General features: G+C 31.5%; 1 protein-coding gene across 4 annotated transcripts in view; it reads left to right on the top strand.

The window, feature by feature from the left end:
* Positions 1 to 24,873, top strand: part of LOC143057285 (uncharacterized) — a 99,014-nt gene that overhangs the window by 23,574 nt on the left and 50,567 nt on the right. For all 4 annotated transcript variants that reach the window (XM_076230568.1, XM_076230569.1, XM_076230567.1 and 1 more), the window contains exons 2-3: positions 5,654 to 5,791; positions 13,558 to 13,664. In XM_076230568.1, coding sequence (XP_076086683.1) covers positions 5,654 to 5,791; positions 13,558 to 13,664 — 245 coding nt within the window. The remainder of the gene's footprint in view (positions 1 to 5,653; positions 5,792 to 13,557; positions 13,665 to 24,873) is intronic.

Below are 24,873 nucleotides of genomic sequence, written 5' to 3' on the forward strand. Positions count from 1 at the left end.
CAAATATATCTATTTTTTCTGAATGAAACATTTCATTACAATTAATTGCTGAATCAGCAGATTTTATGCAACAAGGAATTTGTTGTTTAAAATCTGTCACCACGAGCTTTTTTTTCAATAAGTTTTTGTTTTTTTCGAGATCTTATCATTCACCAAAGAGAATATCTTTATCGTTAATACTTTAAATACTACGTTTAACACGATACAGAGCACTGGCATAAAACATATATAAAGAATGGAGCACTTTATATACAAATGTATATTTTTCAAATTGAGTCCAACAATGATAGATTTTCAAATTTGCGTTATCAGTTTTTTGTTCATCCCTCAGCGGGGTTTGAACCATTGGGTCTGTGACATCGTAGGCATCCTAGACCAATTGACCACCTATAGATTATATCTAATACTGCGTTTGGTTTTCCTCGTCGCCTCTATCTACTGTGGTAACACAGAGCATACTGTATAGTAGCAAATAGGCGGTGTACCTTTCAGATCAGCTATTTCTGTCTGTCGTAAAGGATAATAATGATACTTATAATGATACTAATGCCGCAACATCAAGGTTTAATATATACTAACACATCTTGCAGTGGAAAACGTTATTGATGACGAACTGACAAACGACATTGCAATGCTGTAATGAAAGCTTGAATTATAATATATGAGAAGTCTTTTATCTTCATTAATAATTTAAGACATGTCTATTTTAAATCCATTTTATAATCTATCTTAATTAAATGTTTTGACCCTCCCTTCTTGCTTAGTCATTTTGGTGCTACTTTAATTGATAACGGCACTCTGTTATGAATATCTCCAACATCTTTCAATGTTTAACTAGCTTTTGGTATATATGTTGTACCTAAGAAGAGTTATGAAATCAAAGTTATTTCGTAACTAAATGTTACACTTCCGATTAGTGTCTAGTTTATTTTTAATATTTCCGGTAGATGGACATTTGAGATTGCGAATAGCTGCAAAAGACCTGTCAAGATTGCTTAGATTAACAAATTTGATACGGAAATGGAATTTGTTATGAAATTTTTCATTTGAATGATTTGAGTATACATTTTATCTTCCAATAACAGAAAGTGTTATTATGGTAGCTAACTCATATACATGTAATGTACTTTTATACTTTTATGATACAATTTTACCTGTTTTGTTTTTTGGTAAAAAAAGTGAGTCTAATTACCTCATTTGTTTACTTTCTGAATGCACGTATGTGTTTTTTATAAAGATTATATCGTTTAATTTTTTTTAGTTTCACAAAACTGCTTTATAATCCTTACAAAATTTTACATGTTGCACAACCCGTAGCTTAAAAAATATCAGCGAGTCGTACTAAATAATTGTTGATAGCATAATGTTTTCGAATTATAATTTCGTCTTGATATTACTAGTAGGACTTTGTTTTTATTTTTTTGTAAATACCAACTGTGAAATTGACACAGTCCTCGTGAACCTTGGCGCAAATATTTGGTATCACTTATCGTTTAAGCATCGATTTAAAAACACGGAAATTATCCGAAAATGGTACATGGTACTATCAAACATTCCATCTGGCAATGCATTCCAATAACAATGATTAAAAAATTGATATTTGTTTTGCAAAGTCATTAAGATGTTTATCTGTGGGAAAAACAAAGCAATTTTAACTAGTCCTCCAATGACAAACAAAAGATCTCCATTTGTGGAATGTCGTAAAAGGTTGTCGTAAAAGGTTAATAAGTCTGTACTAAGTGTTAATTTGTAATTATGAAAACTTGTAATGGTTTTATATTGTCAATTTTGTACGTGTTTTTACAGCAGTTTGTAAAGTTGTTTTTGACAGATTAACAAACTGCCTAGACGGATACGATTTTGCACTACATTACCCTAACATTGTATAATTAAACACGGATTTAGTCCAGATATCCTTCAACACATATGTTGTACTTTATCCAGTTAGTGATTTTCGACAAAGCTGATTTAACAATTATTACAATTCCAATTTTTTTTTATATTGAAAACGTATGTGTTAGTCAAATATTACATATCTAACTTAAAGATGACTTCTTGGTCCCAATTCGATATTTCACCTCCTACCTCAAGCAAATTGGATGAATCATGTGTACTTAGTATCTTATGTTATTATTACTGCCACGAACCTGTCGACTTCGATAACGTATCCACCCAGATATATTGTAGTTTGGCTTCAGAACACAACAGGCATGATTTAGTAGATACATATCGGTACAGTTAATAATTGTCTCAAACGTATACAGCAGAACTTCCAGGGTCAATGTTGCCAAGAGAAGACTACCAACCCCCTTATTCATTGGTGGCAATAGAGGACAAACCCTTCATACATTGAATACGAAAGACAAAGATCAGCAATCTTATTGCATTTTTATCTTGCTGAACTTACCAAAATCAAAAATTATATTAATATACCGGTTTCTTTTCGTTAGAGGATAACATTTTTTTTCTTATTTCAACTGTGGGCACTAGCTAACTATAAAGAAAATCAATCTGCCCATTGTATCTTGATGCTACCTTTCTTGTCTAGGTTTGGCCTCTTTAGTTTTTTTTAGCCCTTCTACACGTTTGTATTAGATTTTGGACTTTTAAACATATTTTTACCTCAGGAGTTACTGAAGAGACATTAATTGTCGAAATGCCCATCTGGTGCAGTAAAGTTGGTACCGCTTAAATCATTGTGTAGACATTTTGTTCATCTTGAACTTTTTCATAGACACGTATAGCTAATTGAATTACACATATCATATTTGGTATCGTGTCAATACAAAGAAATACGGTACCTATACCGTTGTGTGTGCCGCATTTGACTTGAGTACATCAGTCACGTAAAGATGTTTGAATTACACGTATCAAGCATCAATTTGTTCATCGTGTCCAAAGCAAAATGCAACATACCGTTGTAGTGAAATGCATCACACATGTACAGATGCTTGATAACACGTATTTTAAAGTAAGGGTTTCACTTTCGACATTGAGTCTATGCCAAAATGCCAACTACAGGTTTGTGTACCGTATTAATCTGAAATTCACAAGACACGTATAAATGCTTGAATTACACATATCAAGCCTCGGATTTTATTTGTTCGTCTCGTCAATACAAAATGCACCTACCGTTGTGTGTACTATTAAAGTGAAATGCATACTCATATTTCTGTATTAAAGACCACCTTTCGTGTAATTTATCAAATTTAACACATTCACTGAGTCATTATAGTGTCTATTTTATGGTTATGTAATGAATTACTAATAACATTTCATGTTTTAACGACAAAAATGGTTGTAATTTCATGCAAATTGAAATTTACAAGCATTGTTAACAGTTGTTTTGTAGCGTAAATAATTCATAGTTAACAGGTTGTAATACTATGTTTCACATCAACATATTCTTTTTTGTCAAAGAAAAGGTCTTGGCGTTTGTGAACGTATGCAATTGTAAATAAGTAAGTCGGTAAACATTTTAAAAGTCGGCATACATATACACAATAAGAATCAAACATAAGCTCTGAAGCTTTTAAACCGACTATGAAACAATTGTAGACCGCAACAGTAAAAACAATTATAAAGCAGCACTGTTTGTAATGTTCATTTTAATTTGAGAGCGCCACATATTTAATGGAGTTGATTCCGCGATTGATGGAGGTCCGATATTGCGCGTCCAAGTGCACATTTCACCTTGACCGAACTTTAAATGTACTAGGATTTAATGGGGTTTTCTGCATTACAATTAAGATAACTGTACTGTATTTGAAGATTTCTGGACATCAACAAATGATTTGATTGTCGCGAATAGAGAATTGGCAATGTCATGTAATCGCCATGCAAATCTTCAATAACTGCTATAATAGTGTTATTAAACGCGTGTTTTAGTCCCCTTTAAAAATTAAGTATAGCATAGAGGTGAATAAATATCTTTTGAAATTTTTATTTGATAGTTTCCATCTATGTATGTACTACTGTCAAATTTACTACAGACATAAAATAGAAATAATAAATAAAGAAATACCGAAAATACCGATTTAATTTATAAAGGTCACGCGGTTTGATTTCAAAGACTATGAGTTATAATGCGCTATAATTGTAAGATATAGACATATCAATAAAGTAATTATTTATTTCGCACAACCATTTATCAGATGCAACCTGGTGGTTGGAATGTCTCATTTGACAACGGCTATTGTGTTAACCTCGTTCGCTGATATCATACATCATTGTTCGTGTGATACAATCATTTAAATATTTAATCATTTGATGTACAACAAGTAGATGCATTTAAAATTAATTTAAACAAATTAGTGTCTTTATAAAACATATGGAATATGTCAGTACTAATCAATTAAGATTTGTATTTTTAAACAAATCAGATAAATTCCAGTCCATGTACTGTCGTCTGCAAGTCAAGAAGTCAGTCTGACGATTTTTAAAACGTAATGATGATCTTGCAGCTATCATGTCGTAAAAATACCTGACTCATGCAATCATGTCAATATATTTCTTAGGGTTTCTTTTTTCAATGTCCAATATACACCAACTCGCACTCATCTTATTTTTGGGACACTTAGATGTTGTTTTTCCAATTTTTGCAATACTTCTCAATTTGTCGTTATTCGTAATTTTTGCAAAACTACGATGTCGGTTTTTCAAATTTTCGCAGAACATCGCTTTGCATGGTTATCCTCTTAGTTTGTTTCCTCATTTTTGCAACACTTCGCAGTGTTTTAATTCTATTTTAAGCATCATTCTGCGATTTTTTAATTTTAATTTCCATTGTTGTTCATTTGTATTATCAAATTTTAAGCGTTATATATAAAAAACGTAAATCGTCACAAGTTAAACGAACGAGCGTAAACAATTCATAGAACTTCATGTAAATTCTTCGAGCCTTATCTACATTATTTATACAATAATTACGCAAAATATATATTACTCTAATATTGCAAAACAGGTCTAATGCATTTAATAAACACGATGGGAAGGCCAAAAGCGATTATAATCAAACCTGATTTATGCTCATATCAAATATAAAATTTGGTTAATATCGTTAAAAATTACTGACAAATATTAATAAATTTGATCACTATCTTTACAACACCATGAAAATATACTCCTAACATGCACGTATTAGAGACATAAAGTTGCACAAGAAGTATAGTTTGAAATTAAATCGAATAGATATCTATTTTTCATATCAGTAAAGTATTATCTTTTTATTTTATATTAGAGATAAACAAATATACTATTGCAACAATAAGAGGGTTGCATTTAAATAATGTTGTCCGTTAGTGGAGTCGAATGCTACAAGTACAGCAGTAATGACCTTTCCGGAGCACATGTGACCATCTCAAGTTTTTGGTTGGGTTCGTGTTGCCGTTTACTCAAGTCTTTGTAGACTTGTTTATTTTATTGTCGGGGAGGGGGTGGGGTAGTGGATAAGGAGAATATGAAATAGAATTGAGTTATTGCTTTCACTTCTTGTTAGAATTTATTATCCATGCAGACTGACGGATTCGTTTATCATTTTCGTAACGAAACAAAATAAAAAATATATTCTTCACTTTAAGTTTGAAAACATTCTCGCAGCTTGGGTAAATTGTCAACGATTTCTTTGCCCCTAAAATGCATTTTTATTTTTCAGGCCAAACGTGTGTCCTTATCAAGATGTACAAATGATATTAGTTAGAGTCCCATGTGTTCAAAGGTATACGAGAATGGTTAAAGTATGGAAACCAAATTGCGGAGGTACAAAAAAGTGGTGCATAGGCCATGAACGAAGGTAAGTTATCCTTTGGAACTGTTATAGCTATTTGGAAGCAAACAAAATTCAAAATGTGATGTAATTGCGACACTCACGTGCACCGCGCCGCATTATTCTAATATAACCATAAGTCCTGTTCTGTGATGGATACACATAAAAACTATCTTACTATAAGAGAATTACATGTATCTTTGCTATTTAAAACACTTATTGAATCGATGTTTGAATACTATCACTCAGAAAAGTAAGTTTGTCCATTTCTTAAAGATGGTTTATTAGAAACGCATAAATGGAAAATAAAACTTATATGATATCGATATTGCAAATGAAATAAAACACTAATGCATTAAGAACGAAAATATAAGTGAAAGTATATTCATATGACTAAAAGTGCGAGGAGTTCCAAAGTATCTGATGTTCGGAATAAGCTGTGCAATCTTGTTAAAAGAACAATTAAAATGTTCTATCAGTATCATGTTGTTGTTTACGACTTAGTATCCGACGTTGTTTGGTACGTTTTAAAGACGGCGAATAGCTTACGATGTAGTTTCCTAGCATGACGCGTCAAGAAGAAACAAAGAACTCAAGATATAAAGCAACATTTTTACTGCTTGAATATATGTCTTTATTGATGTTTTATCGTTTACTTAGAAATCAGAACAAAGATTCATATAGAAGACCATAGCGTGAGCTGTTTCATATTTCAAACCTATGCAGTATTTTATTGACAAAGTTTGCGTGAGACTTCACTTTCGTTAAATAATCCTTCAATTCCAGTGCCTTGAATACCAAATAATTTAATAATTATAAGAAACCGTAATAAAAGAAAATTGACAAAACACATCTGCTATTTCCGATCCGTATTACAATTACATGTAACCGTCATTTGTAACGGATTAATTGATTGGTTCTAAATCAAGTGCAGTCCCTTACGTTACTTATTCATTAATTGACTGTTCGATACAAAAAAAGCCGCTTACGTTCATCGATGTCCAATAATTGTACCTTCTGAACTAACGAAATGAGACATGCAATTAAGTGTACGAACACATGGACATTAAAGAACAAACTAGCGTTTCATAATTACCTGTGTTTCCACTGATATATTTCGATTGTTTTCCAGACTTCGTAATTTCTTTCAAGTTTGAATAATTGGATAATTCGTACATTGAAACTTCTGAAAGACAGATCATTAGATTGCTTTATTTACGAAGAGAGGTCATTAGGTTGGGCATTATAAAAAAAACTTTATCCAATTAAGATAACAAATAAATAGTCAAACTGGTTCAGAACCAAATGCCAACATAAAAATAGGAAATTCTACAAATACAAACGTTTTGTCAGTCGGCTTAAATTTGCAATGACAGGATAAAATAAGTAATTAATTACGTCATAAGATAAATGCTAAAATCAGAGCTAAGTAGAATGAAATTAGCTACAAGAAATTTACACGACAGTACACCAGATTATCTGAAGTTATAATGGCTCATACATATTTTGTTTAAAGGAAAAGTCTTCTTCATGGGTATTTCCCCAAAATCCGCCACATATAAAGTTCTTGCAGGGTTGATCTTTTGTTATTTTTTGAACTTTGACATTTATCGACGAAACCATTTTGGTTTGACCATTTATAATGTATTGACAAAAGAAGCATCTCCTGTATATATATGAGTGTATCGTCCATGGTATGTCAGGGATATTTGCCACTGGAAATTTAACAAACACCTTGTTTAACGTGCTTGTCGCAATGCAAAGACCACATGAGGATATGTCAGGTTGACAGGATACGCTAATTTGGCTCGAAGCTGGACTATAATTATACGATCTTACTCCGAAATACAATTAACTATGAAGCAGCAATAACGAATGTTAAGTCTCTGACCGAGAATCAAACGCCATAACCTGCTGCACTCTGGCCAATCACGTTATCCTGAACGAGACCACATAGATCTACATGGTTTCAAGTATATAGTATAACGCCATTTACTTATTTCACCTCTTTAACATCATATATAAGTTATTTGTGAATCATGTAGAATGGCTACATTATTCATTATTCTTATAAATGTCATGACAACCCTTACGTCTTAATGTCATAGAAAAGAAAGAACCTTTACAAAAATAAAGTTTCTATCCGAATTGCCTATAATTTCTTGAGACATATTTTATGGGTCACTTCTTGTAACGAACATCTTGTCATTATTGACATACTGCAGTGAAATTTACATGACATTATCAGCGAAACCTCTAATTACCCACACAACTATAATGTCACTTAATGTGTCTTCTCTCTGCTTTCATGTGCGGCATTCCATCAGCGGTTTTCTATAGACATGGCTTTTAAGGAACTATGTGTCATTGAAGCTATTATAAAACAAGAATGTGTCCTCTGACACAGTGTCCGCTCGCACTATAATTTGTCTTGTTCAGTGAACCCTTCAATCACGGTCAAAACCTCAATTTGGCATCCAAAAGGTTTACATCATGATAACATGTGTACTCAGCTTCAAGTTGGTGTGACCACAACATCAGGGTTAACTACCTTAACCAAAAAATTTGACCTAAGAATGTACTGGTTTCACACTTTCTCATTATCGTGTTCTTAAATGGGCCATTGGTGGCCGAGTGATATAAGGGAGCTACCATTTGATTTTTATGGGGGGGCTAGGATGAAAAATTTTGTCCTGCATTTTTTTTAGCTGTAATCTCTGTCCTGTCTTTTTATTTTTCACTCTGTTTGGTCCTGCTTTTTTTTTTTTTTAGTTTATTCTGACTTTTTTTTACCTAAATTGTCGTCCTGACTTTTTTTTTGGCAATTGTCTCATCCTGCCTTTTTTTTTACTCAAAACTCCTGTCCTGCCTATTTTTTTCAAATTTCATCCTAGACCCCCCCCCCCCCCCATAAAAATCAAATGGTAGCTCCCTAAGTAGTCAAACTACTACACCACTAGTCAGTCAGCACTGAAGTTAACGTTGTGAGTTCGAATTTCAAACCGGACAGGTGGTCTCAACTCCAATCTCATTGACAAGGATGTCATTTTTCCTACTGACGGTCAGTGGATCTTTTCGGGCATTTCGGCTTCCTTCTCGAATAAAAACTGACACAATAGAGTTGAAACTGGCGTTGAAGACCAGTCAATCAATTATGTTCTGAAAACTTGAAGTTAGGGTTAAAAACAGTAATATGCCATATTAGTTGAAAAGTATACACCATAATGAACATATGTATTAAGTTTCAAGTTTATGGGATTACAACTTTATGACAACCTACCTTGACAAAAAACTTAAGTCGCCACGGAACGGAAGGACGCGCAGACCAGAAAACGCAATCCCCCACTGCTATCGTTGGCGGGGAATTACATACTCGAAAGTTACATATATCCATATATTGTGCCGAGTGAGTCATAAACAAAAATGCAAGATTAATTATTGCGATGTCAGGAATTGTAATTGTATATAGATATACTAGTATGTATCAGTTATCCGAATACGAGTTCTTATTGTTGCAATACTTACCGAATCAGATATTTCGCCATAATAAAAATCTCGCAATAATTTGTGAATTTACAGTATCAGTAAGTGTTGTTGGATACTTATGAAACCGTTAATTATGTAGGTTCGACATTTAAAATATTAACCGTTCGCGACAATAGCATTCAAAAGGACCAAAACAGAAAAGTAAGTCAAATTTCATCTAAGATCACCTACGCCTTATAAGCACATTAACCTTTGTCAAATTATTTATCAACTGAAAACGAATTAAGTTATTTCGTGAATTATCTTCATGTCTAGTAAATAATATACTATTTTTTTTAAGTGGTTCAGTTTTAGCAGTTTTTAATTCAAGTTTAAAAAACAACGTTTCTCGAGTATTTAATTCGAGATGATTTTTTAAATGCAAAATAATTAATACAAATTAATGGTCTCTTGGTGGGTCGGTGACCTACCATAACGAAATGTCATGTTCTTGTCAGAAATAAACATAACATCGAATTACCAAACATAGCATTTATATTATCTTGAAAGTGTCACATTATTATGAAGTGGAAAACAATAAGTGAAAATTACAAATGACAGTAAATACGAATAAAGTTTGTGTGAGGTATTCAGCATGAGGTATTCAGTGCACATTTAACTCGAATGATTCTGCTCCCTCTATCGGTCAGTGGGATGTATAGCAATCGATATCATAGTAAGTCGAAATATAACGACTGGATTAGTCGGGTTATATAAGTGCACATTAAGATAAACAGAATGACAAGCAAAGGGAGCAATCAAGTTTCGAAGGTCAAAAGACAGTTACAAGCGAAAACAACTTAGCGAGGTTAGTTCGATTAAATACGACGGAGCAGTTGCAGCATCAATTGAAGATCACATGGTAAACGCCGAACGCGGAAAAAATCGAAAAGTCATACAACAGTTCACAAAGCTAGTCATAGAAAACTAAAGAAAAACTCCAATAAAATACTCTTTCGTATTTAGTTAGGTTCCACTTCTGTGTTTGTTCAAAATGGCAAAGCTGTGCAATAACAGTTACAATATATAGGACTGTGGAATTATATATGTTCATTACAACTATGCTATTGGAATCTATTATATTAAATCGAGGGTGTGTCTTCAAATCATTCGTGTGCATTTCACTAAAGCTGTCAACTTGTCATACGGTTGTCTATTCTTTTCCTAACCATTTGGTGACCCAGAAACAGCTAGATTTCTGTTTTGGGGAACTCCTTTTTCATTTGAATAACTAAATTCAATTCAATAGTTTAATTACCATTCAACACATGATATGGGTTTGTAACAAGAAATTAAATAATGAAAATAAGATATAACTACAAACTAATATATAGATTAGTTTCTAGTCAACAGCTTTAATTGTAGTATTTTACCATCTATACTACTTTGTCACTTTTGGTAACAACCAAATCTGAATCAGTAGCGGTCCACAAACACAGACGGTTTAAAATGGTGGCCCCGTATTAAAAATCCGAAAAAGATAACTTGTAAAGAGATCTCAAACTTATATTCTGGAGCGCTCCTGTAGTAGGTTACTCCAGAAATTAATCGCCACTCGCGTAGACATGGCTTTCCTACGTAAACAATTCCAATATTATATGTTTAAAAGTCTTGTTTCATTTGCCAGTGTCATGGCAACCAAAGCGTTTATACATGTCATAAATTAACCTGCTTCCTTACAATACGGCTATCATTCCTACACCGGCGAAATAGTTCTGTAAGTGTTCGTAAACAGATTTGTTAATAAAATGACATTCGGACTTGATTCAGCTTGTGAGTGAGAAGGCCAAATTTTCTTCTCTTAAACAACCCAAATTACTATAGTAACGTGTATATTAAAGAACCATCTCACGATCTTCCTCTTTCTGTTATGTATCTATAATAAACTTTAAATCATCAGCTTTAAATTTAAAGATATAAAATATTTAAATCTTTCCGAAAGCCTATCATTTGAGCACATATTGTGAGATAAATACGGGTAATACGGGCTTTTAAAACTATAAAAAATAAAACCTCGTAACAATAAACAAAATGAAACATTAAGTATACAAGTAATTGAGAGCGAAACGTGTAAGTGCAAAGAATAATTTGTTCTAAATGTATTTGTTGGGTGGTCTATGTCGAATTTTACTGTGAAAAACTTTTGGATCATAGCACAACACTGATGTTATATCAAAAACCATAAAGCAATTTGTTTAATAAATACAAATATCTACCGGAAGCGAAACTTACTAGTATTACCGAAATTAAGATACGCCGACTAATTAATTTTTGGCTCCGTATTTCCTTTGATGCAAACTTGTTCAAAAACATGTAACAGTTGTAAAGATTTATCAAAACTAAATAACAGTTTTTTTATATGAAGAAATGAAATTCTTTAAAGTATTTATCTATTTTTCGATTCCACTTTTTATTTAATATTCGAAGAAAGGGGAGGGCTCGCAAAAAAGAGGGGAAAAACATAATTAAAAGGATAAATGTAAATGTTTAATCGGTGAAAAGTTAAATCGATCTTTGAAACTTACTAATCTACTACCCCCTACACCCCTCCTCGAAAAAAATAAAAACAAAATAAATTTCTTAAAGTCGGAACATTTCTGTAAAACTACCGATCTATTTTTATAGCAAGATTTATTTCTGTAATAAGAGACTCACAGGACCCATATATGCAATTACGCAACGTATCCTATGTACATGTATAATTAACATTCAGAACCCATCAATTAAATTCCCGATTCAAATAAAAATTCACCCGTACTACAATTTATTCACATGCGTATAATTGTCAATAGGATCGCAGTTAAATAAATCAAGACGGCGCTATAAGCATTAAAATTAATGAGGTCCATTGACTTCTCTATTAATTATTTACAAAACTTCCTTATTTCATTTATTTTTAACTTATTAACAAATTAGCCTTTGGATTTGTCGATAAACAAACAGCATCTTAAATCTAGTTACATCATCAATTTAGTTTCGGAGAAAAAGTACAATTCTCTGAATGAGGGCATGTCTTTTTTACTTTTGGTTTGATTGAAGTTAGATTTCATACCTATACAAACTAGGTAGATAGAAAAATACACTAGAATAAAAATGAATCCACAAAACTGACATGCCTTGCATACTTGCAGTTTGACGCCATTATCTAAACCTTTTTTTCTCTGATGGATAGTCTTGATATCTCTGATGGATAGTCTTGATATCTCGGATGAATAGTCCTTAGGTCTATATTGAATAGTCTTTTGGTCTTTGGTGGATAGTCCTTTTAATATCTAATCAACAGCTGTCTCATTGACAATATACCTACATGTATTTTCATATCGAAGTATCAAGACATAAAGAGTATAGACATAAGAATAATCGACTAAGGTACCTAAGTGCTATTAATATATTGTGAGTATGGGGTAATATTACTGTCACCGGCTGTCACCGGGGAAATAAGGGTGACTTGTCGGGTGTGCAACAAGAGCCTGACTGAATGGCCTCTTGTTACTGAAACTGTGTGATGCACCTGATCACACAACGAACGATTGCTGTGAATAGCAATGAGAACTCTGAATACTGGTGAAAACTAACTACTGAGACTCTGGAACTAGCGATGAATAAACCAATAATTCAGCATGGAATACTAATACTTTTATTACAGATGGACTGTGTTCAGTGTAAAGTCCTGAGTCCAAATCTTGCTTATTGAAATTATAAGCAAGTATTTATACACAATTGAAATGACAAGAATAGACATAACAAATAACAATTAATTTGAGTGATATTGTTCACTGACAAAGGTTAAACTATTTTTAGAACTTGAAGAATAGATATTAAATGATAATCTGATTATGACAATTAAGAACATACATTATGAATAAGGTAAAATGTCACTAATTAGGTAACAGATTGAAACATGTCACTCAATGTCCAAACTAAGAATTAAAAAGCATGTTGATTTTAAGTCCTGGATACGAAATGTAAATAGAAACGAAATTATAAAATAAAATGAATTATAAAACACAGAGAATTAAAGTCTAAAATATCACAATTGAGAATTTTGTATTAAAGTCCAAAATAATAAACGAAGCTGCTTTTTCCCTGGTCACATTACTATCGGAGTCATCAGCAACGGCGAATGATTTATCATTACTTTAAACATGTATAACCGATTGGACTTCTTTTAAACCTAATACAATTCATTGCTTGTCTTTTTACAATTCTTATGCCAAAAGTTTTAATTTTTTTTTCTTCAAATACTGTATCGAATTTTATTGTTTCAGAACCCATTACTACAAGACAACGAGACAACGGTACCAACACCAGTACGTCACACGGTATAAATGTTGTCATGGCTGGCAGGAAGTAAATGGTCTTGGTTGCATGTTTCGTAAGTACTATATGATATATATTGGCACACTTTTGTTATCCTAGTTGCTTTTATAGCTTACTCTATAGCTACAATGAGGGTTTTGGGTCATGGTTCCTAGTCATATGATGACCAGTCGTTGTTCATATCTATGTCCCTTGGTCTTTTGAAATGCAATTGACTCATTTTATATTCAATACAATTATAGCAGAAAATTGTCTTACTCAATCGAAACACTGCTTATATTAAAATGTTTGAGAACATTTGAACTAGGCTTATCACCGTTTTTGTACTTACACGAGACCCACGATGAGTTCCACTTGTGGAATAGAATTTGCTTACCCCTCTGGATCACGAGAGATCATCCATGTCATGATGACTCTGAATGGGTAGGGTTCGTATTGCTCTGTTTTTAGTTGTAGTTTTGTGTAGTTTTGTCTTTTGTATTTTAAATTGGTCTTTGTCTTTTTTTGTCGTGGTACCAGTATTGCAAGTTTATTTTGGACTATTGAGTTTGAGTTGGTATCTTTCGCCTTTCTTAAACTATTACCACTTTAACATGTTTATTTCATACGCTTTTCGCAGTTAGTTGATTGGTTCTATTAGAAAGTTCATTGAAACAGACACTTACAAAGAAGTGAAGTACATGTGCAATATCATACAATGTTGTAATCTTCGTAAAATTTGGCAAAATATTTATCTTATGAACCTCAGGTTGTCTTGCAGCAATTATGTTTTAGGGATTTTTTTATATGCCTCTAATTATTTCAATTGTTTGCATGTTGTTATTATAAGAAAATTCTTTCTCGTTAATCGTTTTAGTTTTTGTTAAACATGCATAATTTACAAATAATTATAGATTAGAATTGTTTAGATCAATGTTTGCATAACCATACATCTCCACAGTGACACAACCAGTCTTTACCAACATGGATTTGAATACAATGCTGATCAATATACAAGTTTAAAAAATGAAATTTAAAGAATGAACTGATATCGATCTATCGATTTCCAATTAACGATTTCTTTTATAAAAGTTTTTGAGATTAGATATCTTTGAAACTTGAACTGAAATAATCAGAAACTGCTGTGTTCAAAGTTCTTCAAAACTCACATAACTGCAGTATATGTTTGAATAGTCTGAGGAACAGTTATCGAATATTATCATGATTGTATTCATTTGAATTGAGTCTACATACAATCTAATTAAAAACCGATCTCTAATCGCTCCTGTTTCTGATATGTCGCGTGGGAGATCTAACGAAACCCGCTTTGAACAGACAAACAACAGAACACAAAGCACAACACAGAAAATTAAAGACTGAGCAACACGAGACCCACCACAAAAACTAATATGAATATTGATGGATGCTAACCAGGACATGACTACTTTTGCCACAAGAACATTTTGAAACTCACATTTTGAAACTTAAAAATAAAGTATTACTTGGATCAGTTTTTTTCACTCTGACTTTAAACCCGAGTTTAAAAATGAATACGTGGCTTTAATATTCCACATAATGACATAGCCACTGATTTACTTAAGAATTTATTCAATTTGATTGTTTTTTGGTCTTCCTGTATCGATATTCGATATTTCACTATTTTATTAGATTTCATTTTTTAATACAGGTGCGTGAACGCATGCAATATTTTCTTGTAATTCCGTACGGTCGATGTAGCATAATTATTATAATGATGTAATAAAAAAAGAAATATGATCTTTAAGAAAACGACCTTTAATCTGACCTATATAACAGGTCAAACTTTAGGCTATAAATCAAAATTTTATTAAAACAGTAGCTTTCTAAATAGCAAGTAATTGTATCTTACACACACAAAAAAATCGCGTATCATACGATTACGCCGCTGGTCTTTTGTTGGTTATAGGTTACATCCTTACGCTTTATGTGTTCGACCTAAGGACCTTTTAAGTATAACTTCACAAGAAATTATTTGTGTCAAAATGTATTTTGTTTGCATTGCTGTACATCGGCCAATTTTTCATATCCGTTTATTATTTTTTTGTTATGTTTTTTTTTTTTTTTTTTATATAAACATGTTTACTCTTTTTGTACTTGTGAATGATATATATTTTAAATGAAATGTAATCACTTCTTGAGTCGGAAGTGCAATATACAAAACACAGATGTTATTCTTTTTAGTGATTGCATTTTGATACAAGATTATTTCAAAGTTGTATTAATAATTTGATTTTTTTTCATAATATTTGTAAAAAAATAAAATGGTTTGATATAACGATAAGCAACTTCCTATGTTACAGATAGGGATTTATTTTTGAAAAATGTCTTAAGTGTCAAACAAAATTTAATTTACTGCAAAATGCAGATATGAAATTGTGTTGGGTGTATTTGGATCTCATGTATCAGCCCATTCCATGACAATTGCATGCTTGTCGTTGTAATACAAAGGTTTGCCTGATTTTCGAATTATTTGTAAAATGTGTTGACAATCCTTATAAAAATGCTCAAAGCTTAAATATACGTCCAGATATTCCATTGATGAGTAGTAGCCGATTTTACTTTGATATTACATAATTTTATTTTTTTAAAGGTTCGTTTAACTTTATAATGTTTTGTTGCTTTAAGATAATTTTATGAGACAGAGTTATGTTTAAAGGTATAAAGAGAAAATGTTTGAAAGAAAAAAAGCCCGAATCACGAAACAAAAAATACAAAGTTACTTCAAAAGATTACAACATCTTATTTGTATAGTACATCGAAATATGTTATCAAGCCGTTGGCATGTTTAGGTAAATGAGCTACTATAGTTTACACTTTATGTGTCGACCTAAGGACCTTCTTAGTATAACTTTTCCGGTAATTATTTGATGTGAGTAATGCATTAATGCAGTATGTATAAGCATTTAGCTCTTACTATTTTTTATTTCTTTGGTTTTAATTGTAGGTATACGTTTTATGAATACTCTTATGTTTAAATTGATCTTCAGACTCACTTCAGAAAAATCTAAATAAAATCCTGATGGAATATTACTTATTCATAAGTCGGTCACTGTGACCTTCTTATAGATAATTTAAATGTTTTTCTGTTAAAGCGACAGATGCTTGTCATTTCACATTTGTTTTACGTGAATTTTTTGTACACAAATCAGGCCGTTATTTTTCTCTTTTGAATTGTATTACATTTGTCATTTTGGGCCTGTTATAGCTGCCTATGTGGTATTGGTTTTACTCATTGTTTAAGGCCGTACAGTGATCTTTAGTTGTTATTTTCTGTGTCATTTGGTGTCTTGTGGAGTGTTTTCTCATTGGCAATCACATCACATCTTCTCAATTTTAGTTTAACCTTTTGGTCGTATCTTTTAAAGTTTAAATTTGAAATTTGTGTTTGTGTTTTAGAGATCTGTTGTTTTGCCCATACATGTAGCTTTCAATTCTCATGTTAACATGACAACCTTTTATTTTTATTTTTTTTTAAATCTGCTCTTTTTTCAGCACAATTCTCTATGCTTAAAGAGTCTTATTATTTGACTACATTCAGTCTTTATGTTTCTGGTTTTCCAGTTAATAAATTTCTTAGATATGATAAACTTCTGAAAGTATTCATTTGATATTGGTATTTAATTAGTATGAAAAAAGAATGCTTGGATCCATATGTCTTCACATGTTTGAAACAAACGGCCGCATTAATTTAAAGACTATATTCTCAATTATAAGATAACTTTTGTGAAAAAGAAAAGTTTGCATCACAGGTGTTAAGAGTCAGCTGGTATTCTTAATTGGTCTGTCTCAGGTTCGCAGGTATTATATTCAACGATGCATCTGCATGTTTTTGCAGTTGCCTTGCAAAAACAGGAGTGAAAGAATCGTATTTTCATTTAAAACGTTCTAAAGATACAGATTACAGCTGTTGTCAGTGTTTCTGTATCACCAGAACGTTTTATACTTGTCTGGTTATTCATTGCTACATTTCTCATAGAAAATAGTTCCTTTGATATAAGTATATACTTAAAACTTGATATACATTCTTTTTGGTAAAAAATCTTAATGCAGACAATGAAGTTAATAGCTCTTTATGAAAGTGTTGAACGATATTAAAAGGGCTCTCAAGTTGTAAATTGCTGGTTGTTTATTTCTTTGAACCAGAAATATAAATCATATCGCTGCAGTTAGTGATACACAACATTTTTTTCCCGCATAAAACAATTAGTTTTTTCAAACTTTGAATCACGAAGCTTGCGGCTGATTTAAAAGATTTGAATTTAACTGCATGTGAAGTGCGGAGAAATATTTTATCGCAAGATATGACGTTGTAAATTTTGTTTTAGAAAGACTAAACAGATATAAATTATGTGGAATGCAGGGGAGGAGGGTATCTTGAATATATCATAAAAGAAGAAGAGTAATCTATTTACTCAATAATACAATTTATGGGGTAAATAAGAGGTTGGATATCTGTATGTAGTAAAACAGTTGGATAAGGACTGATTGATACTTTAGTCTGGGAAAACATGATTTATTTATTAGTTGTTATTGGCTTTGAATTGGTTTCAGTGACCGAGATTACTATTAGATCAGAACTTTTTGTCTTTTGCCTTTATGGTAGTTGTTGTGTGTCATGCCAATCAGATGAATCTGAATCAAGCAATTTCCATTTTTTCTGTTGTTCTTATGTTGTGCTCAGTGTTACACGCATATTACCATTTAGCGCTCAAAACATGTCCATATCCGCCATATTCTATATGCGCATGATTAAAGCGGGACACCATTTATTCAGTAGTTGTCGTTGGTTTCTGTCGGTCAAAGTTTTTTTTAAGTCTGTTATACGGTGGTTGTTATTGATTGCTGTCGTTTATATAAATATTTTGCGTTTATTTCTTTGTTTTTATATGTTGAAATTGTATCACATTTTTTCATGTTGTGGCGTTCGTTTAAAGCTGACTATACGGCATGGGTTTTGCTTTTAGTTGAAATCCGCAAGGTGACGTATAATTAGTTAAATTCGTTTCATTTGAAATAGTTTTATTCAATAGTCGGTAAAAAAGATTATTTCAGTTTAAGGAAATGGGGAACGATATGGTGACAAAATGAAGAGGAAGGGGACTGCATCATAGGCCTTGGCTAGAGAGGATGGGTGATACCAGAATATAGATATAGGCACGCCTAAATGTAAAACCAAGAAAAATATTAAACTTTTAAAAATCTTAATCCCTTGGCAATACAACATTACATTAAAGCCAAGAGTAATATCATACTAATACTTACACTTTACTGTCTATTTCATAAGGACTTGAAATAAGATTAAAATATTTATTCATTTGGAGATTAGGAAACAATCGATTGAAATTACATTACCCTTTTAAAGCACTTCAAAAATGAACAAGTATGGATTTAAAAGACAAGACTTTAGTTATTTTTTAAATAATGATCATGATGATATAGGAATGATACGTATTTTTTCTTGTTGAAAAAAGTCAACATTTGGTGATATATGATTTGTCAGTAGTTTACTCAGTCCTTAAAGTATGCCAAAATAAATTACATGTAATTTGTAATCATTTGTGTTTTTATGAAGTTGAGTTTCATGTATTTTACTAAAATCTGACAAATAGGAGTTGAAAGCAACAACATTGCAAATGTGAAAATAAAACTCAAATTGACTGCAGGTCTCATAAAAAAATGGAAAAATGGAAAATACTTGACAATGTACTCTATATTTTCTCTTATAACATTTCTGGTTATTGAAAAAAATAGAACATTGTCATACCTGTCTCATTTATAATGATTTTTTATTTAAAAAAAGCGCGTAACAATCGTAACTTAGGGACTTTTTTTGCCTAGACCAACCGCTCCTTCTTTGGCCGTAACTAATGCGTATTTAAACTGAAGCGTGAACTTCACCGCTGACTCATCAAGTTTACATTCGGACTTATAGTTAGGTTGTGAGTTAGTCGGCCCAGTTTACAGACCAATGACCTCTAGAAAAAAATGCAAGGTCGATCAAACGGTTCTTCTGTCTATAATTTGATTGACAGTTTATGTAGTGAGATCCATATTATGAATGAATTATTGTCTGTAAATAACAATAAAGTCTCGTTGTCTTGTCTTTGAGACAGGTGGCAAAGATTACCGTTTAGATTATGCCAATCTTTGATTTACTTTCAATTGTATTTGTTAACGCAGTGTAATTTGAGACACACGACTTTTCCGACCAATTACATATACTTTTTCAAACACTTAATACGAAAAATAATATACTTTCTTTTTTGGAATTCCATTCATAAGACAAATAAAAGTTTCAAACCTATTTATATAAATAATGACATGTCCTTTACTCAATTTCCGTTTGCCACTTATAGTGTGACTTAGCTGAATTTGGCAAAACTTTTAGGAATTTTGGTCCTCAATGCTCTTCAACTTCGTACTTTATTTAGCCTTTTTAACTTTTTTGGATTCGAGCGTCACTGATGAGTCTTTTGTAGACGAAACGCGCGTCTGGCGTATATACAAAATTTAGTATTGGTATCTATGATAAGTTAATTAAGTATATTTGACCTTATTAGTTAGATGAATTTTACAAAATTAACCTCATACGAATTGTACTATTTTCTGTCTCTTTTGGAAAATTACCTCATCACGTGATTTTTCTTTTGATTCATACATCTTTGGCTTCCTACGCTTAGGTTTGTGGTTTGCTGATGGAGGTAATTTAAGAAAAATGCTCTGAACCAACGAAATTGTTAATAATTAAGTGTTATTTTCATTTATTTGTATAGTTTTTTTCAATATGTAGAAATTCTGCAGTTTGTTGAACCAGCAGAGGTATTGTTATGGTCGCATTACAACACAAAAGAAATAATTACATTCTAACGAACATATTTGTCACTCAAAAATTAATAACAATGTCTTAGCACCAAGAATATGGATCTGTGCAGGTGAATTATACAGATAATATTCAAAAATCAACATATTGATTGATATGAAAGCAATTTATCAAATAGCTTCAAAAGTAAAGGAAAAACGCTCAATATTAAAGTTTCTGTTTATTAAACTTTTTTTGTAATATGTATGAAAGCAATTTATTAAATAGCTCAAAAAGAAAAGAACATGGGTCCAATATCTAATTTTTTGTTTATATGAAAAAAGGAAATGACTTTTTTTTTAATTTTTATGAAAGGAATTTATTAAATAGCCTCATGAGGAAAGAAAATGTCAACTTTTTGTTTACTTGAAATAAGGAACTGACTTTAATGAATAGCTTCAAAAGGAAAGAAAACGCGCTCAATGTCCAAGAGTCTGTTTATTTAAATTAAGGAAAAGACTTTTCCCTATAAATTATTTGCAATGATATATTACAATTGAATCTTTGAGATATTACCGATAATGCTATACTTAAAGCAAATCATAGGGTATGAAGTCCAGTGGCAAATATTACACGATCTTAATGAGCTCAAATTTCATTACGTTTTTAAATCGCTTTTGCCATTGAGTGTGATATACTCTAAGGGGGAATTGGCACTTACTTTTCATAAAAAATGAGTTGCAAATTATAAAAACCATTCCGAAATAAAGATATACTTTCGATACAATAATAGTTTTGGTCTTGGTCGTTGATTTAAACCGCATGTTACAGACACTCATTTACCTCAAAACTTGAACTAAATACATCTTGTCTTTGATATATAAAACTGTCCAAATAGATTATGTTTTTCAATCCAGTTTTTGTAAAATAACTATAATCAAACCCTGAACAATATAGTAATTATCATTATCATTACAAAATTCTATATAGTTTTTATGTAAAACATGGGACAGATAATAACCGAAAAAACATTTGAATCAATAATTTTCTATAGTGGAAAGTAACGTACGATTTATCATATAATCTTAATCGGCGGTACGAGGTTTAACTGGCGCGACATTAGTTAATTTTTATAGTTTAAAATCGGCCATTATGAAGCTATCTAGTGAATTCTTTCTATTAGACCGTCATAACGTAAGCGGTTTTAGAAACCTTTACTAATATGGTCATAAATTGTTTTAACTGATAAAAGTCGTAAATAAAACTTTAAAAATTGCAAATGCTTATTTTACCGCAATAACTTTGAAGTCTGCGAGGTTCATCTTGCCTCAATTATTTCTTAAAGAATCATTTAGAAACCATGTTCTCTTATTTATCTAGGAGAAAAGCCTGATAGAAAGCTATTTTATTATCTTGAATATATAGCATAATAACGCACCAGAGTGTGTATTTTGTGTTAAAGATGAGTTTTTTGTAAAATAATAAATGTACAGGCAATTAGCAATGTCTGATGAATAGGAACGTTTGAAGTAAGCAGTTCAAGTGTTAGTGTTCTTAAAAGGAGCAATATCATTAATTACGTCAACATGGAAAAATATTGTTAATGGATTTTTTTAACTCTCCTACTGTAATTTCCCTACTTATTGTCCGTATTTAATATCTTTTTCTGTCCGAGACATGTTCCTAATTCTATATCCTATGCTCACAATAGGACCGAAGCCACACCATTAGTTAACCAATCAGAACCGATATTTGTTGTTTTCAAGATGACGAGAATATTGATGAAAGCCATAGCTTCTCACCGTGAAGCAACAAGTGTTGCACACGATATCACGATATCATGCAAAGTATATAACCGTTCGAAAAATTCAATATTTAGAGAGTGTTTGTATAAAAAGTTCAAAGTATTGTCAAACATGAAAAGACTACCCACTTACAAATTATGCAGTTTCAAACCAAAAATTAATTATTTTGAATACAGAAAGTGAGTTATATATTACTTTATTAAAAGTTGCGACGGACGAACGGACTTTGTTTCAGTTAAATTCCAAATTACAAACTATTCAAGTAGAAAGTTTTCTGTGTCACTGACGCATATTTTACAGCTTTAATTCGAACACGAAGGACACAATAATGTATAAACTGCAAATTTCCATCAAAATAATAAATTATATGGAACTCTTATAAACACGTATATTTTTTTCTATTACTTAGTTAGCGTACTTAAAATTATAACAACAAATGAGAACCTTCCCAAAGTGGTCCTCAATTATAAATATAAACAGTTTATTTATTATGCCCTATGACTTTTCAAAATTTACATATATCCCACAATGGTCCTCAATTAAAAAAAAAGAGCCGTTTATTTCTTTAACTTATGCACTATGGCTTGTTAAACATTTATTTTCCCCAAAGATGGTCCTCAAATAGAAATATACACATTTCATTTTCTTATTCACTATAACTTTTATTTTTTTTAAACTCTCGATTTCTAACAGACTGTCATATTCGTTTACAAAAAGACCGTATCGAGCCTATCATTTTTACATTAATGGCGCTATCTTTTGAAATCTAATAAGAATTGATTGTACAATTCAACCAAGACTGACAGATGTCACTATACCTCACTATATTAAAACAGGTTAACTTAATATCATTTTATGTTATGGATATTACAGGTCGTCTTGAATCATGCTAAAAGTGTATCTGGTTTCATTCATATTTATTTAACATGTCAGTTTTTATATACTTAACTTTAAATATGTAAAGCACTGAGTTATATATGCATTGGTGTATTTGTTGTAAGTAATACGCGTAAAATTCAATTTTCTACCTCACTGGCATGTTAAATTAAAATTGTTATAAGTATTTTGTATAACTATTTAGTAACACCTGCGTTTATGAAGTTTATAAAATGTATAACTTGCTTATTGAAACTTTCGTTACATATACCCATAAATATGTAAAGATAACAAATTCATTTCCTATAGCCATAAGGCCCCTATGTCGACTTGGCTTACATAGTCGTCCATTTATGTCCTATCAAGAGGATTTAACAAATGCTTTGTTGTATCATGTTTACTAAGTCTCCATTGTGCATAGACTACATGGACATCTATGCTTTAAAGAAATATAATTATTTTCTCATTGGCTTCATCTAGAGTTATAAGACATTACATTATGTACGATTGCATGCTGATGGAATAAGTATAGAATTGTGCATAGAACAAAAACATATCTTTTAAAGTTCGGTAAGAATAATCAAATTATCAGAGGTATCCGTTGCACTTATTAGAAAAGATGACGTTATTGTAATCTTTGAAAGATGTCTTCTAGTCGCGTCAAGAAAAATCCTTATTTCTGTATGCATCGTTAGTATAGATTATATTTAAGATCGTAAGATTCAAACACTTACATTCGGATGTGATTCAACAACCAGAAAGTTTCCCTTATTATATAACATGGGCTCTAATGTCGAGAACGAAGGTACTAATTATAACTGCAGTCTATAATTGGCAACTGCCATAAACTTATCCATTCTAGTTAGTTTAGTTTTTCAAATATCAAAATAGAACGCAAAGGTATCCCGTAAAATACTTTTAATAATCAACGGGGTGTTGTGGTATACTCTTGATTTCTTTACCACTAACTACAGTTATTGGATAACTCGTTTTCTTTTAAGAGTTATGGAGGTTTTGAGTGGTTGACTATTGTTTGTGGTATCATTATTGGCAATGTGCATCGATATTTCAGCTTCCTTAAGCTTTTTCGAATATTAATTCTAGTATAATTATGAAAACACAGATGACAAACGTCAGAATAATTGATTTCGTTAGCATCTTTTGGCTATTATCCTTGATTTAGTTAGTGAAAATTATCCTCGTTATTAAAACGAAGATGCTTGGCAATTCGTTTAAATACCATATCACTATAAAAATGTTTTTGTCTTTCAAATAATCCGTAATGTCACTGTAGCACGCATAATACCTCAGATCTATAAATAATCTCTTAATTTAATTGAACCAGAATTTCAGGACAATTTTATTGCCGATATTTCAAGTAGGAGACTGTATGTTCCTAAATCAAATATAGTCTTTCTAAGCAAAATCTAATGAATATAAACATTAACTACGATACACCAACACAGAAATAAAATCTGTCCTTATTGAGTGTACAGTTCTTATTAGACGTGGTTCAGTATTTATACATCCCGTTATTGTGCTATAGTATTTTTTATATTCTTATCTTTCTTTTTTTAATGGGGTTTGTCTATCTATTTTTTTGTTTATCTTTGTTGACATATTTGCTTGTTGTCGTAGTGATACAGATTATAACACAAAGTTGACTGCTGTACCTCTATTTTTACTTTTTTTACCATACATGTCTGTGTGTTTGGTTCACACATCGTTGTCAATATAATGGAATTTTATTCGACTGTCATGTAAGT

This window comes from Mytilus galloprovincialis, chromosome 13, assembly GCF_965363235.1.
Source record: "Mytilus galloprovincialis chromosome 13, xbMytGall1.hap1.1, whole genome shotgun sequence".
Classification (NCBI taxonomy): domain Eukaryota; kingdom Metazoa; phylum Mollusca; class Bivalvia; order Mytilida; family Mytilidae; genus Mytilus; species Mytilus galloprovincialis.